The 16,528-nt window shown below is 42.5% G+C and overlaps 1 protein-coding gene across 3 annotated transcripts in view; it reads right to left on the bottom strand.

The window, feature by feature from the left end:
* mast4 (microtubule associated serine/threonine kinase family member 4) overlaps window positions 1–16,528 on the bottom strand; it is an 80,628-nt gene that overhangs the window by 16,694 nt on the left and 47,406 nt on the right. For 2 of the 3 annotated variants that reach the window (XM_079178610.1, XM_079178612.1), the window contains 8 exons: window positions 7,328–7,416; window positions 5,170–5,239; window positions 4,452–4,530; window positions 2,825–2,979; window positions 2,661–2,736; window positions 2,356–2,565; window positions 1,348–1,449; window positions 464–596 (listed from right to left, as the gene is read on the bottom strand). In XM_079178610.1, the coding sequence (XP_079034736.1) occupies window positions 464–596; window positions 1,348–1,449; window positions 2,356–2,565; window positions 2,661–2,736; window positions 2,825–2,979; window positions 4,452–4,530; window positions 5,170–5,239; window positions 7,328–7,416 (914 nt within the window). The remainder of the gene's footprint in view (window positions 1–463; window positions 597–1,347; window positions 1,450–2,355; window positions 2,566–2,660; window positions 2,737–2,824; window positions 2,980–4,451; window positions 4,531–5,169; window positions 5,240–7,327; window positions 7,417–16,528) is intronic. The other variant, XM_079178611.1, reaches the window with a different exon arrangement.

The following is a 16,528-nucleotide window of genomic DNA, read 5'->3' as shown; positions in this document are numbered from 1 at the left end:
ACAACATCACTTTCAATATCAAGCTCAATATTACTTTTCTATTTTAGTTTTTATTTGGCACTGGGGTTAGTGTTACTTCTTATAAACTTTATATTTTTACATCTGTATCTAATCTTTTGTTGTTATAATTAACTTTTTATATTTTAGTTACTATATTTATTGACCTTACTCGTATCGCCATTAGATTCTATTGTGCACTGGTGTTACTTCTTTTACACTGAACAATTATTACATAAATGTCCCCCTGGGCATGAATAAAGTATCTATCTATCTATCTATCTATCTATCTATCTATCTATCTATCTGTTAGTATATATTTTTTATTCTAACGTTTTTTGTTGTCTTTCTGTTGTTATCTTTGATCAAACTCCTGATTCGAGTGTCTTGTTGACGGGGGCCAGCAGCTCGAACCGCAGGTGTTCGTATTGTATCGTCGCCGATGATGACCGTCGACTGGCCCTACCTTCGAGAGGATCTCTGGTGAGTCCCAGCTGGCTGATGATGTAACGAGGGATGTCCGTTTTGATGCCCTGGCCCTCTTTAGCGTGTCCTTCAGCGGCTTCCAAAAGGTGGTAAAATTCTTCCGGGTCAAACTCCTGGAGACACACACAGCAGCACGCTTCAGTACATGAACAAAAACGACAAATCTGTAGTTTTTTGTAGCAGGATCAGGTTTTTTCTTTTGTGGTTTTCACTTGTTTGTAGAAGTCTCAGTGGGAAGTTTGAAGGTTTGATGAATGGTGATAATGTTGTCGACTACAGGATGTCTGAGGGATTAAGTGGCAGCTCTGCTGAAGGTAGAGAAATACACATTTAGGCCCTGATCAGACTGAGCGTTTCAGCAGCCTGGGGCGGATTCTTTTAAGAAGAGAGTTCAGCGTTTTGCACACTGCTGAGCACCTTGAGTTGGAAAGAATATTAAACCCCGAGCGCAAAAAGCGCCCAACGTCATTTTGTTTTGCACGTTTTCCTCCTGTAAGGTGGAGCACAGTTCATGGTTTGTTTAGCACTAAGAGTTGCCTCGCATCAAGAAGAAGCAACACACTATAAAAAAAAACGCTCTTTCTGATCAGCTGTGTGGTGCATCTCACGTTTTCCACATTACATAATCAATTTAACTCATTTAACCTGGATGTCTGGAAAGGATGTAGGTAGCTAAAGTACTTCTGGGACCTGTTATAGGTTTGAGGTGTGGCCTGTAAAATAATCTGATATGATAATGAGCCCTTTATATCTTTTTAAGTTGTTTGTCTGTGTGTGTGTGTGGCTTCAACTGCCAGAGAACACAGGTTCTTTTATACTATTAATATGTTTAAAAAAAGGGAAACAGTAGCATGTTAAACATACCAGACATTCCAGCAGTCGAGCGGGTCGGGCTATGATGATGAGGATCTTCTTCACCAGCTCTCGGATGACGTTTACGTCCTCGCTTTCGGATCTCTCTGTGGACTAAAGAGCGAGATACAAGATTTCAGTTTATCACCTGCTGTCGTGGACTGGGACAATGCAGCATGGTTCTCTCCTTTATATCAGTTTGAGCTCTAAAACATCTAATTTTCCCAAAATTAAATACCCAGTGATCTTTAAAAGACCCGGAAGATCCGCTGTATTACTTAAAGGAACTTTTCCCGCACCGAGTTCTTGTTAACTTTCACAGAGGAGCAATAGAGAGCATCCTGACTGAAGACATTACAAACTGGGTTGGGGATGCGCACGGCCCAGACCAGAAGTGTTCTGCAGCGGGTGATTAAAACCGCCCAGAGCATCACTGGTACCCGTCTACCGAGCGTCGGTTATATTGGTGACAAGAGGCGCCCGCGCAGAGCCCGAAGGATATTAAAAGGCAAATACCCACTCCAGCCACCGCCTGTTCACCCTGCTGCCATCTGGCAAGAGATGCAGAAGTATCAGCTGCCTTCAGAGCTTCTTTTCCTCAGGCCAAAATAAAGATATCCATCCATCCATCCATCCATCCATCCATCTATCCATCTATCTATCTATCATTGGTAGTTATTTATATTTCTTCATTTCACGTTAGTATTTTGTATTCCATGAAGATTTTCTAGCTTCCTGGATTATGAAATACAGTTGCAACTTGAGAAGCTTAAAATCTATTTTTCTCGTGCAGCAGACTAAATACTTTTTGTATCCAGATGGTTAGAAAAGTCTTTTAAGAGTTCTGGGAATACTTAAAATGATAATTTTGTTTCTGAATATCAGATACTAAGCTCCTTCAGATGTGCAAATCTTAAAAAACAGAACGTTTAGAACGCCGTTTCAACGTCATTTAAACGAGATTTATTGGTGTAATGTCTTTGAAAAAACAATCTGTGTGATTCCTGAAGACGCGCTCACCTCTTGAACCAGCCTCTCCAGCTTGTCAGTGAGCTCGCAGAAGTAGCTGGAGGTGATGAGTCCTAGTCGGCTCTTCTCCAGACAGTCGCGGGCCAGTTCAATTATCTGGTGGTGGGCAAAGCCGAGCACGCCATCTGCCAACGGGAGGACGCTCTCTGGAGAGTTGCTGCGGATGATGTCCTGAATCCTCTCCTCCATCTGAGCCGTGGCCTGCAGGAAGAAGAGGAAAGGGTGTCAGTTTGTTAGCGCTTAAGATAATTAACGGCCAGACCGTCGGCTGTAGCAAACATACTGCGAGCCCTTACCCTGGGAAACCGCTCCTTGTAGACGTGGTTCATCATGATAATCTCATGGTCGTAACACGATGGAGATCTTCCAGGGCTGAAAGAGAAAATTTGGCAATCAGTACACGACGGTAAACGTTACCAATCGTGAGGATGATGTTCACACCTGCAGGAGGTGAATATACCTGAGGCTGCGCGAGCGGGGTCGCATGGCCGTCGCTCTGCGGCATTCGTCCCCGGAGATGCTCTCAGTGCAGAAGTGCCGGGAGAGGAAGTGCAGTTCATCCGCCGTAGGCTGGAAGGGCAGCTGGTGCAGCTTCTCCTGTGATGAACAGGATGACTGGAAATGAAACACATATACATTCAACATGAAAAGAAAAAAAGAAAAAGGGTTTTTTTGTGTGTGGATAAAAAAAAATACCATAATAACCAAAAAAATCTTATGTTTTGGCAATTTTCCCCTCAAATAACTGCAATAGTTTAGGGAATAGTACATTTCAGTTGTTGTATGTATTAAACTAACAACATAAATACATGTTAGTCAGAGAGCTTTAGAGGTGCTGCTGGTCGGTGGACTTTTTTAACGTTGGGACAAGGCTAGGCTATCAGTTTCCCCCCGTTTCCAGTCTTTATGCTAAGCTAAATTAAACTTTATAATATACCAAACACACGAGAGCATAGCAAGAAACCAAATGCTTCACAGCAACACACGGGACAGATTACACTGAAATACAACAACATAATAATACATTTTACAATAGTTTAGTAAAATACAGTGAGTATTACATTTTCAGTGTATTAAACATATCATAGTGTTGTACTCAATAACTCAAACAAGGAGCCTGACCTCATACCAAAAGCTGTTTCTAGTCTGACTTGACTCATGACCGACGTTTTACCAGAGAAACGAGGACGTGCTTCCTTCGATAGATGGCGTGAATAGCAGGAAATTTACTAGCTGACTAAACAACACATTCAACAAAAACACTTCTAATCCCCCGACTCTTTGTAATTCCTGTGAATGTTAGCGTGCGTTCGTATGCACAAGCTGTCTGCTTCCTATAAACACGGATATATTTGAATACGACTATGTCAGAGTGAAAGAAAGAGCGTTGAAGACGGAGGAACGAGACACAATAAGAGTGATGAATGTGTGTCTTGTTTACTACAGGAACAATCTTTCACTTCTCAAACAATGTTTCATGACGAGTGAGCAGAGCCACAGGGACGAATACTAAACATTAACTCACCATCATGTTGCAGCATTATGAATGTGGGTTTAATAAGTGCTGAGCGATTCAGTGTTTTTATATCAAAACAACAGCTGAAAGAGTGCGATTTCCAAACGGCAAAAGCTGTTTTAATTATAACTTTAATAATGAGAATCTGCTGCTGAGCAGCTGGTAAACAGAGCTGCAGAATCTTTTACGGTTAAAACGGTTTATATTTCTTTGACATTGTGCATTTTTGATTGGCATATTATTGGCATTTTATATTAATATTTACACTCTTTCCTACTTTGTACTGAAACTGCTGCACAATTTACCTCGGTATAAATAAAGGTCCGTCTTATTTCTTATGATCGTTTTAAGCTTTTCACCCTAATGAGTCTCTCCTGTCAATCTATCTGAACATCATGATCATTTGAATATCATTTAGTAACAACTGTAGGTCTGTAGTTTATTGAATAGAAGATAATCACAACACTGGTTCCTCTAACAGAACGACCTCACTTGTAGCTGCTCTGTTGTGTTGGCATCTTTCTTTGTGCATTAGGTTTAGTGTCAGACTGGGTGAATGTCTGATGCTTACAGAGACGGTGGAGCTGGGCGTGTTGGTTCCATATCCAGAGGAGGGAAGGGAGGCCAACGACCAGCGGCGACCATCAGTCCTGTCACACAACAGCAAAGACAACGAATTAGGATGCTCGTCAGTGAGAAGAATTTGTAAAATTGTCTTTGGAAACATGAAATATGCATCATTTCACATGTTTGTATTGCTGCATTCTTAATGATCACAGTGTTTTGGATGAATGAGGAACTTTCTTTGCTGTTGTTCAAAATGAAATTAGAGAAACAATAAGTGAACGTAGACGTGAAACTTCAGAGTGACTACGAGACAAACTAATGAACGTGGGGGGGGGTTATGAAAAATAAAGTCTACCAGCGACATATGTGAGGTTATGAAAAGCCTGACATGGTGGTGTTACCTGTCTGCTCTGTGGCAATGACTGTGGATTATAATAAAAATACACCATTACATGATATAGTGCTGAGAAATGTTGTAAAATAAACATATTGATGCTGTTTTTTAAAGCAGAAATAGACTTAAGAAGCGGATTATTAAGACTTGTGGTGGCAGAGAAAATATTAACGTCTTAATTGGCCGACACTGTTGAATAGCTACAACTCTAAAACACAGTATTCTCTTTTTATATATATTTGTAGATAACTGAGAAGGCTCCGGCTGGTCTTTACCGGCTGATTTGTTCAGCAGCAAATCAAGTAAATATCGATGGTTGTGTGAATACCTTCGTGCAAAGGAGAAATGAGCAGAGGCACTCGGAGAGAAGTTTCTAGGACTGTCTTGAGGGCTCGTTCCTGCCAGAAAAACACAAAATACAAAACAAATGTAAGAAAGGAAAACAACTCAATAAGACTGGATTTCAATTTCACTTTGCAGACGAAACAAAGACTGATTATCTTCAATGAACCACGGATGCATTATCTGCTTTATCACGGTTCAGTCAACAGCGCAAACATCTCTGATGTCTGGTCATTTTTCACTTTTTTACTTACTTACGTTCTTTATGATTAGTTTTCCAAAAATTAGATTATTTTTAAAATCGCAATACTCTTCTCACTGATCAATGGTTAAACTTCTGAGACACCCAGTGATCAAAACTGCCTTGATGTTGCTATAAAAACAGCAGATCTTTACTAAAATGAAGCGACGTGAACATCAGTCTCTGCACACGTTACAGGTTAATATACATTTAGTACACAATACAAACATTCACACACAGGCAGAATCCCAAACATATGGGTAAGAACATTAATATAAGAGCAGAACTTAGCTTAGGAAAATAAAAAAGGCACAGGCTGCTGCTGCTGCTGCTGCTGCTGCAGGCTACCGGCGCAGCAACAAGACAGCTCCCCAAAAGTGAAGGCAAAACATCTGGATCGCCCCCTGAAGGCTGGTTGTTACTTTAGGAAGCACTTGACTTGTATGTGCAACAGAGTTTTCTATGAGCAGAGCTCGCATTTTGACCAGCAACATCAAAGTCGATCGATCCCCGTTCATCTAATTGTGGGTCGCCAAAAATCGTGATCGCGAGCCAATGACGACCTCTTGTTGCCGCCATTGCTAGGTTAGAAATGTGCATTGCAGTCGTCAATTCTGGACGTTGTGAAAGCACAAACAGTACAAGGATTTTGGAATCTGACTTGGATTATTACGACATATTACGTAAATGAAAGAGGTTTTCGTAACATACATCTATATAGAGAAGTATCTCCACTATTTCCTCCAATAGACATGCAGGACTCTCTCTTTAAATACTTCAGTAATACTGTACTACATTGCTGGTTATAGCAGCTCTGGGCCGCTGAACACATCACACTGTGGGGACTTTCGGAAAGGCGGCAATTAGCCGTTGTTTTTTTTCCTTATGGTCCGGCATTAATCAGAAATGTTCCATACTGGGCAACAATGACAGCGCCACGGAGTCTTGTTAGTGATGAATGTCACCTATTTAATTGCACTGTCTTCTTAATCACAACCAATTAAAGATGAAAAACCTCTTCCTTTGAGAGTTAAGACTATCCGAAGACACAGATTATCTACCGACTGTTCAGAACATTGTCTGAGAGCAATAACAAGAATTAAGGTTCAAGGGAAGGTCGATTATGAAATTATTCATGATCTGGAACCAGAGTTTGATCTGCGACTAGACAGAGCCAAGACCAGAAACATTACTGCTGTAGAAACCTTCTTAATTATTGTGTATACGCCAATATTCTCAGTCATCTGCCTGCTGCCAAAAGGAACTGAAAGGATGTTTTTCTTACCTTTAGCACCAATATTACGGCTGAGCCACAGCGTCAGGTCATCCCAGCGCTGAACACATTCATTAGCAATAACGTTGTGGGTTTCGGATTCCATCTTAAAGACCGGGCCCCTTCGTTAGCTCCACGTACAGAACCAAAACACTGAGAGCTGAGGCTCGCACTTTGCTGACCAATGCCAGGAAACAGAACGCCCTGCGGTACATGAGGGCCTGCCCTCCCTCTGCTCCGGTGCATTTCCTGTCTGCCGGCCACCACTTCCTCACCCGGGCACAATCGCTGCCCTTCAGCTCGCCACTGTACGGTGCGATTCTCAACAAAAACATACCCGAGAACTGACCCGACAAAGATCACGACTCAGAAGACAATAGTTGCGTTCTGTCATTGACTTCTGTACCAGACAAGCATCTGCATCCTATGTTGTCAACACAAATGAGTGTGTTGACAATATCAATAGCGTACGAAGGTGCCTGATAAGTGCCGGTCCAAAGCTACAGAGAGGATTATGCTTCTACTTGCATTTTTACAGTATTTTGCATGACAGCAAACATAACACTGGGGTGCAAAAACAGTGTTTACACATTAATTAATAGACGGCACATGTGCTAAAAACACACTTACCTGTTAGAGATGAGAGAGGCGAGTGAGGTCGCGGTAAGCCTGAAGACTGACCGCTTCCTATCAGGCTTTTTCTGTTGCTCGTTCTGCAGCTGTGAAACCACAGAGTCAAATCTTAGTCAGGACAACTGGACAAAGACATTATCACCTACAACTGACAATCCTTTGGAAGGATCATAGTGTATTATAAATCCCACCGTAGTTCTACATTATAATATTTTTATAATTTGATAATAATTTACGATAAGTGTTTGCTTTAAGAAAAGCTAAATATATACTAAATCTATGCATGCAAAGCTTACTATTTAGAGTAACTTAAAACCACATCATCGTGCATTATAAAAGTTACTATAATGTACTACAACTACAGGAAAATATCAGTGAGGGACTTAAATGTTGGCTTAAGTACATTCAACAAATAACTCCTGGTCTCAGGGATCGTTATTGTGGATCTAATGTCACTCTTGGACACTAATCACAAACACTCAAAGACTTGTACCAACACCTTCCCTCTCTAACGTACTCGAGTGTTTACAGGCCTGGGAGGTAATATCGGTGCATGCGGTGCTATGAAAAGAGACGGAACGTTCTGGTTCAGCCACCAAATTAAAGCCGGTTCTCTGCACGGCACTCAGGACGCTTTAATGTCGGTCGATCATGTTAATACACGACCGTGACTCACGAGGGACCACTGTGATCAACAACATGTGACTCATGCATTGTAGCCCAGTTTTTAACCTTGAGAGAAAAACTATTTTTTCAACGTAAAAAAAATAAAATAAAGCATCTTCAGTGTTCAACGTCCCGATTAGTCTCGGGTTTATATGTTGAATTAGAGGCTGTCGGTGGAACACATTCGCTTCAAGGTCAGAGACTCAATGACATCCTGTTACATAAGCTCCTCACAGAACGCAACCATTTCCAACCGAATTTGTAAGATGTTATTCAATAATAATTTCCATTCAGTGCATAACACCACAAAAAAAAAGGCATATTTTCTGTCAGTGGTTGAATATTGAAGCTAGTGTGTCGCCGTGCTCCTGGATTTTACTGCAGCATTTGATGACCGTATTGTTATTGCTAAGCTTGACTGTTAATAGTTTGTCACCTTTAGTTCTTGCTTGGATGAAGAGTTTCCTCTCTGGCAGCACACGGTGAGTATAGAATAGAAATAAAGCGGTTGTTTATACTACAAGTGCTGCTAGAATGTTGTGTCACGGTGTCTCCATGCACCTTGGACGTAGGTGAAGAAAAATAAATATGAGAAGCCAAAACACAGTGATGCATGTCTACAGTGTGGAGTCCTTTACTGCAGTGATGGAGACGCAGAGCAACCCTTCGTGCAGGAGAGGGAGAGTTCGTCAGTCACAGGTGCAGCTCGCATGTCTGTGTGTTGCTGCATTGATTGCACAGAACGTTTAAAACACACATGAGCTCATGCAGTGATGCAGAGACGCTGAAGAGCAGCTCCTACAGGAAACACTGCAGAGCCCTCACAGCTTCAACGCCTCCTCAGCGATAGCGAAGAGCTCGGCAACTTTTTACTGGAGTCGATGATGATGTTCAAACAGCTGTGATATTCTATGCTCCAAAAGATTTAGAAGACACTAAAGCCAAAGACCTTGATGGACACAAAAGCAATTACAATATTCTAATTTCTGATAGTTTGCACCAATCAGGCGCCATCTTGTTTTGTTTTGTTGCAGATCCCAAGAGCTTCAGCGCCAGTGAGGTCAAGTCCTGCATCTGATCTGGTGCCTCCAGCAGATCCTTCATTCTCATGCTCACAAAACGTGAACGCAAGACTGAACATTACTACATGAATACAAGTAGCAGAAGTAATTAGATTTATTCATGATTTAAAGCGACCCCCCTATTTACTCTTTGTGCAGTGAGCACGCTTGCAGAGCCGATAGTCCTCGTTAGGATCTTTAAGTGGCGAATACAGAAGCCACACCCGGCTGGATATTGTTTAATATTACTCACCAGCTCGCTTTAAAGAAGACAATTCTCTTAACTAATTATAATTCGTCCCTTGGGTGATTCTTTGTGCTCTTGGTGTAGATTAACTACGAGCATTTTCCGACGCACGGTTTGAACGATGACTCCAGACGGATCAGCGGACGGAGGAACAGGCCTTGCTCCTGCTTAACGTCTGAGCAATTAGCCGCACACTAATGTCTAATGTGATGACGAATGTACGAATAACAAATGATCAGAAACAAATCATTAATCAATCAGCGGCTCCCCATGGTTCAGTGCTCTTATGATTAATGTAGAGGATGCAAACGTTTAATGAAGTTTGAAGCTGCAGAGAAGATTTATGCTATTTTTGGATATTCAAGAAAGCAATGAGGTCGCTCATCTCTCAATTACAAGTCATTAAAGATGTGACCTGCTCCAAGAGAAAGATGATTTCATATGCAAGATATTGCTCTTCCAACTATGATATATTTGCATTTAATAGAAACAATAATCAGTGTTACATAATGTTACACCAGAAGCAAAAAGTGCAATTGAGTAATACGAGGTTATTTTAAGCTCCAGAAACACCTGATTGGTCTTCATGCAAGAAAAAAAGTCATAAAAACAGATCTGTATCGTACAAGAGATTTACGTCAAGAAGATTTGAGTCAATGTTCTCGTACTTTGAATTTTCTCCACTCATTTGTAGTGAATGACACTGGAAGCCTTACATGGTGTTTGTCCTGTTCGGAGACTTTGGTGAAGCAGACTTGTACGAGCAAACCTTTCAGTAAATAGTAAAGAGATTTCAGAACACAAATGTTCTTGCATGCGGTCTAATCCGGCAACAGAAGTATCCTAAACTGCTTGCAGTCCTCTGCTTTGTTGCTGCCGCCCCATTGCCCCCAACAGAATCCACTAAATCAGAGGGGAAACCCGATTTTGACTGAAATCCCATTTATCCTCGTCAAGTAAAGTGGTTTCTAGGGCTAACCTGCAATCAAGAGTGTGGACACATGCCGTGAATCATTTATCGGGATGCGGAGGGAGTGACTGATATCTGGTACACAGGATCAGATTTAACGAGATCTATTTATACCATCTCGCTGTGGATTAGGCCAAGAGAATGCCACGCTGCTGCCCAATCAGCCCTCTTGTTGCTTCACCCTCTCGCTCCCCCGTCCCGCCGGCCGTTTGCACCGCTTTGAAACGCCTGTTGGAGAGAGCGGAGTGCCACTCGCAGGGGGACATTAAAACGACCCGCTTCTGGATTACTTGCCAAAACAAAACCGTGCCACAGGTTACACGTCCGTCACACGTTTGATGCCAGGCTGAGAGCCGTGGTGGAGGCACCTCTGTGGCCAGAAAGGGTAAGTGAGTGAGGAGGGGGGAGGCCGCTGTAGCGAAGCTTTAAAAAGGAAGGATAAAGAAGCCCTGGGCGACGATGATAGGGAGAAAGTAGGCCAGTGTTGTATGCAGTACTGCAGATGTGTGAGATTCCTGGAACGGATCCATAGGAGGGTTTACCCGTCTCGCTTTATGCAAAACCCTCAACCTCGTCACACCGTTGTTGAATTACACATGAAATCTCCACAAGCTACAAATAAAGGTGTTTATCAAAAGGTTAGAGAAACTTTACATATCATGGTTAAAGTATTTAACGGTGCTCATTTTACCTTAACGTTCATTCCTACACTGACCTAAATTACTGAAGCTCATTTATTGCTACAAAAGTAATCCGAATCTGTCAAAAACGATTTCTTAGACTTCAGCTTGCGTACTTATTTTGGGTCCAGGAAGAGATAAAAATAGATATAACGCCTTTGATTTACAACAGCACGTCTGATCCTGACCCACGCCCAAACAAACAAAAAAAGCCCCGATTCATCTTTTTTCACTTCTGTGAGTTTTGCTCCCTTGTCAGAAGCTGTCAGGTGAGCTGACAAAGCAACGCCACATAAATCGCTGCTGACAAACCCGAATTCAAAGTCACTCATATGACACACGAGGCTATTAATAGTGTTTACAAAAAGCATGCTGCTTGGGTAAAAGCAAAGCAGCTCGTTTCTTTAGCCACTGAAGACGTACAGTAATTTAGTGCGTTGCATATGCAACCTGGTAATACGGTCAATAGTTCTGACATCTTGAGTCTACAGTTTACAGAGTTTACAGTGACTTGTTTCCATATCCTGAGCTTATATCAGAATAGTGTGATCATAACTAAAAGGAAGAGTTGTGAATATGATACTTTAATGACAAAGTGGTCCTCGAGGAGGCCAGTCGTTCCATATAAGTGGAAACCTTTCATCAAACTGTCCGTCTGCTGTGAACAGCTGTTAAATGTGATCGATTATCACTTCAGCTTTAAAGTCCGCTCACAAACACACGGCAGAAAAACATGGCCGTGATCTCAGACTGGGATCTTTACAGCACGAGACTTTTCAAGATCCACTAAATCCGACAGCGGTTATCAAACGGAAAGTATTATTTATGCACGATGTCGAAAAAAAAAAAAAAGGTATTTCATGTTAAGCTGTTTTGCCCAAATAAAATGGGTCAGGAACGGGATTAAAGATAAATATCAGTTATATCAGCTCCACCAAACCATATACAGAAACACTGGGATCAAGTGGATTAGCTATAAACCGGTAGCTAAACACTCTGAATCACACACACACACCAAAGAAACATATTGACTTTAAAAAGTCAAAAGCATGGCAGGAAACATTCCCTCAGATACAGGACTTTGTCCAAAACAGCCACATTTCAAAGTGTGGGACAGAAACTGCAGCAACAACAACAACAATCAGTCGCGGAAATTAAAAAAAAACAATCCTCGTTTCCACTTTCCAGCTCTTAATTAATGAGGATGGCATACAGGCGAGTACACATCCTGTGTACGGGACATGAGACGGCCTAAACAATCAACTTTAAATTACCACTTGACTCATAAAGTAAATAACACACAATAGGCTAGAAGGCAACACCCAGCTTCTTATTCACGCTGGCCTCACGAAACGGCTCCGCTGACGTACTGTAAACACTGTACAGTACGGACAGTAAACCTTTTGCTCAGACAGAATCATTTCTGTATCTGACAAAGAAGCAACATACAACACTTCAAGCTGTTTTGAAGGTTACCTCTTGGACCGGCGCAGACGGGCTCCGCTGAAGAAATGTGGCATGTTGAAGTTGGACAGTACGGTCCACAGACTAGAATCAGACATCGTGTCCGAGTCATGCCAGAGAGCGAGGTGTAACGAGGGCTTCTGAAGACCTAGCGAGGAGAAGCGACGGCTTTCGGGGTTCGGGGGGATGCGGCTCCCGGTGCGGTCCTGACGAGTGCCCCTATAGCAGCTCTCCTTGGGTCCAAACTTCCTCTGCACGGGCACATCTGCAGCCAGCTGCGGCATAAACGCACCGGCAGAGAGGACGCCTTGTCCTCCTCTGTCCTCAAATGAAAAAGAGTAATCCAGGGAGGATCCTGAAAGGCACACAGAGCGTGTGTGTGTGTGTGTGTGTGTGTGTGTGTGTGTGATCCGGGTCAGGCGTCGACAGCCTCCACTGTTGCAGGGGAAACGACACCAAACACCGGCTGACTTTTTGTTTTCCCCGTCTCACAGCGACTGTGCTCCATATCCCTGCTCCCTTTGCTCAACATGCTTCATATCATGTAACAGGCATCTACCACTTTGCATCCTGTGCGGGGGGGGGGGGGGGGGGGGGGGGGGGGCATCCTCAGCAGACGCTGACGTGCACTTGCAGCTTTCGCAGACTGGCACCCCTCCAGAAGTTCCGTGGGTCAGTGTATTAGGCAGGACCTATTTGAAATGGAAATGCTTCGCTTTTTGCATGGATTTCATCTGCTGCTGCATAAATTATTCCCTCAGCCGTCCCCCTGCACAGGCAGTCCCACTCCATTCATTTGATGGGAGCCTCACCACAACCTCATCACCTTTGATCCTCGACTCGCAGCCAAACACAAACGGCTACTGAAATAAAATGCAGATCTGAAGTGTAATCCTTGTTTATCCACTTATTGATGAACAAATTGCTTTCACTCAAACTGTGAGAAAGCGACATTTCAGAAAAGGTTGGAGGAGCCGCACTCAAAGCTGGAGTTTTGTCAGTTCAGTGATGAATTTGACTTTGGAGTCCTGAGTGTATGTGAGAGTTTAGAGTCAGCTGACCGAAGCAGCCTGTGGAGAGCAGACAGCATGACGACAAATTCTCTGAAGTAGCCGTCGGGGCTTTTTGCAAAATAATATTCCAAAACCATATGAACCATTACGAGCACAAATAAACCAACTTCAGGCAAAAGGCATTGATTACCTCTATCCAACGAGCATTCCCCCACAGGGGAGAGCAAAGTTCAGCCCTGCAGACAGACACTTGGCTGTTCTGCAATAACAGAACTCAAGAGCTGCGATAAGATTGCTGCTGTTAGTGTGTGTGTGTGTGTGTGTGTGTGTGTGTGTGTGTAGAGTGTGAGGTTGCTGCAATCACATGAGTGATGGAGTAAGGTATACATGTTACTTTCTCGATCCAGCTTCAGAACATTTATCAGGGCTTATCGGGCTTAACAGAAATAGAAATCGGCCTCATATGAGCAAATAAAAACAAAGAAATAAATGCAACTCACATTAAAAGTAAGATCTCAAATAACCCGGTCTTAGGTTTAATATTTATTCTTTTAAATACCAAAAAACTACTGGTTCCATATTCTCTTGTGTGAATATGTTCTAGTTTTCTTTATCTCCTTTGTTCATAAACTGAATTGCTTTGGGGTTTTGGACTGTTGGTGACAAAACAAGCTGTTAAAATACGTCAACTTTAAATTTTAGAAACCAAGACAAACATATTTTCCTATTTTATGACATTTTATGCACCAAAACCAAGCGATTAACCGAATAATTGAGAGAGTGAGTGTCAGGTAATGGTCAATAATTATAATTTCCTCTATACTTGATTCACTGGAGGTGCGTTTGTACAACACGTCTCTGCTACGTTGCCTCATTGAAATGTCTAGCACGACAAATAACTGCCTCATTGTTCAAAAGCAGGAACACGACCATGACCGGCACAAAACCGTTGGTTCTACCAACAAGATAAAATGTTATCCGAAGCCGTTTTGCCAGTATTAAGTCCCTGTGTGTGTGTGTGTGTGTGTGTGTGTGACTGTGAGTGGCTCAGTCCGGCTCCCCACAGGCCAGCGTGACAGCCTTCACTCTAATTATGGCTCTGCTCCGTTTCTGCGTTCTACATAAGAAACGACGGCTCGGATGGTTCAAAGTCAAACCTGCACGGAGCCGCATGATCAGGGAGGTCAGCGGCTGCACACACATCACAAGCACAACCATTTGTCTTTTTGTCTGACATCCAAAATTCAAATATACAAAAAAACAACAGTCTAACAATGACATTAGCTTTGCTCGAATAAGACGTGAATTCACAGTATGTGCAGTATGACATGCATACAGTACGTCTATATGCAAAGGAAAATGAACAGTGTTACTGTATCATCAGTCTGGAGAACTGTTAGAGCTTAAATAGAATAAAACGCTGCCGTAATGACGCACAGGGAATACAAGTAATTAGCACGAGCAGAAATCCGTCATCCTATAAAAGATCAGCATGTTTTGTGAAATCTCTTTCTTCTCTGATAAGTGATATGAAATGTAGAAAATGATAAATAACAGTTAAAGGTATCCTGTGGAGTTTTATAAGAAACGTTAAACAATCCCCGTTTCTCAGCCAATGTGAATGGGTTTTACAAACATAATGAATGTGCTTCCTGATAAAACATTATGCAACATATACATATTTTAAATTGATCAATGTTTACAATCGTGCGAGCTTCTTCTTTGTTGGTGGCAATTTAAAAGTGTTTTTCGCGCCACCGACTGTCGGTGAGCGCAAGAACGTGAAACCGGCAGAATGAATGTGCATCACAACCTCGTGCATCAGGGCCGTCAACAAATAGAAGTTCGAAAATACAGCACTACCCACATTATGCCTCGAGCAGACTGAATGCACCGCATGACGGGGGTCACACAATGTCACTTAATTGATATGTAACGTTGGGTCAAGCTGAAGGATAAATAATCCAACAACGACTGTAATGATGGCCGCAGAGAGAGAGAGAGAGAGAGAGAGAGAGAGAGAGAGAGAGAGAGAGAGAGAGAGAGAGAGAGAGAGAGAGAGAGAGAGAGAGAGAGAGAGAGAGAGAGAGAGAGAGAGAGAGAGAGAGAGAGAGAGAGAGAGAGAGAGAGAGAGAGAGAGAGAGAGAGAGAGAGAGAGAGAGAGAGAGAGGCACTGTGTCCTAACAGCAAGCGATACGCTACGTCATGTAAACAACCCAAGTACCGACCAGCTGTGTGCTCCAGATCAATCTGAAGATGCTTAGAAGACGCTTTCCTTCCATCGTTTTTATACTGTTAAACACAAAACAGACGTTTTATGTTGTGGTATTTACTGGAAACGACGGATAATATTTTCCCTCCAGCCAGCATGATTTATGTTTTTGTAGTGAAATCAGAAGGTATTATATATATATATATATATCATCATTTCAACTTCACCAATCAGCTGTTCCTCATGCACTGCGACAGGAACACATAGAAACACAGATAGAACACGGTGTCACGGACATCATGCACACAAATAGACACTAGAATAGTTTGAACCTTTGTGTTTTCTTTAAAAACGAATATTCAAACTTCATTTCTTGCAGATTTTGTGCAGCCCTATCGTGCACGTGCAAGACCCAGCGGTAAAGACATTGCTCCATAGCACTGCTAGTGGTCAAAAACCGTTAGCCGGTCCATCACCACAGCAGCGCTGCTGATGCTGAGGGGTCCGACAGGAAAAGGTGGAGTCATCGAGCAAAAACGTTCAACCCGGGCTCAACGCAACAAAGACCTGCAAGCACACGTGTGGTGGATTACTATTTTTAAATGTTTAGCCTCACCGTCGTCACAACGAGAGGTTTTGGGTTCGACTTTTGGGTGTCAGCTTTCAAACTCGGTGGATCGGTTACTCAAACTGCACTTACTTGATCACACTTCATGTCAACGGTACCTGAAACAACACAACCCCAAAGCGGCTGCGATGTCCCTGGAATGTTAAAAAACTAAAGTCACATTCTGACTTTCTTCATCGAACAACCTTCCTCCCATATGTAGATCAGGTTGGTGCAGAGTGCTGCTGTCGATGGTCCAACACTGTGGCGTGTTAAAA

The sequence above is a fragment of the Pholis gunnellus genome, assembly GCF_910591455.1.
Source record: "Pholis gunnellus genome assembly, chromosome: 18".
In the NCBI taxonomy this organism is placed as follows: domain Eukaryota; kingdom Metazoa; phylum Chordata; class Actinopteri; order Perciformes; family Pholidae; genus Pholis; species Pholis gunnellus.
Note: the sequence above shows the minus strand (reverse complement) of the source record. Positions and strands in the feature narration are given on the sequence as shown.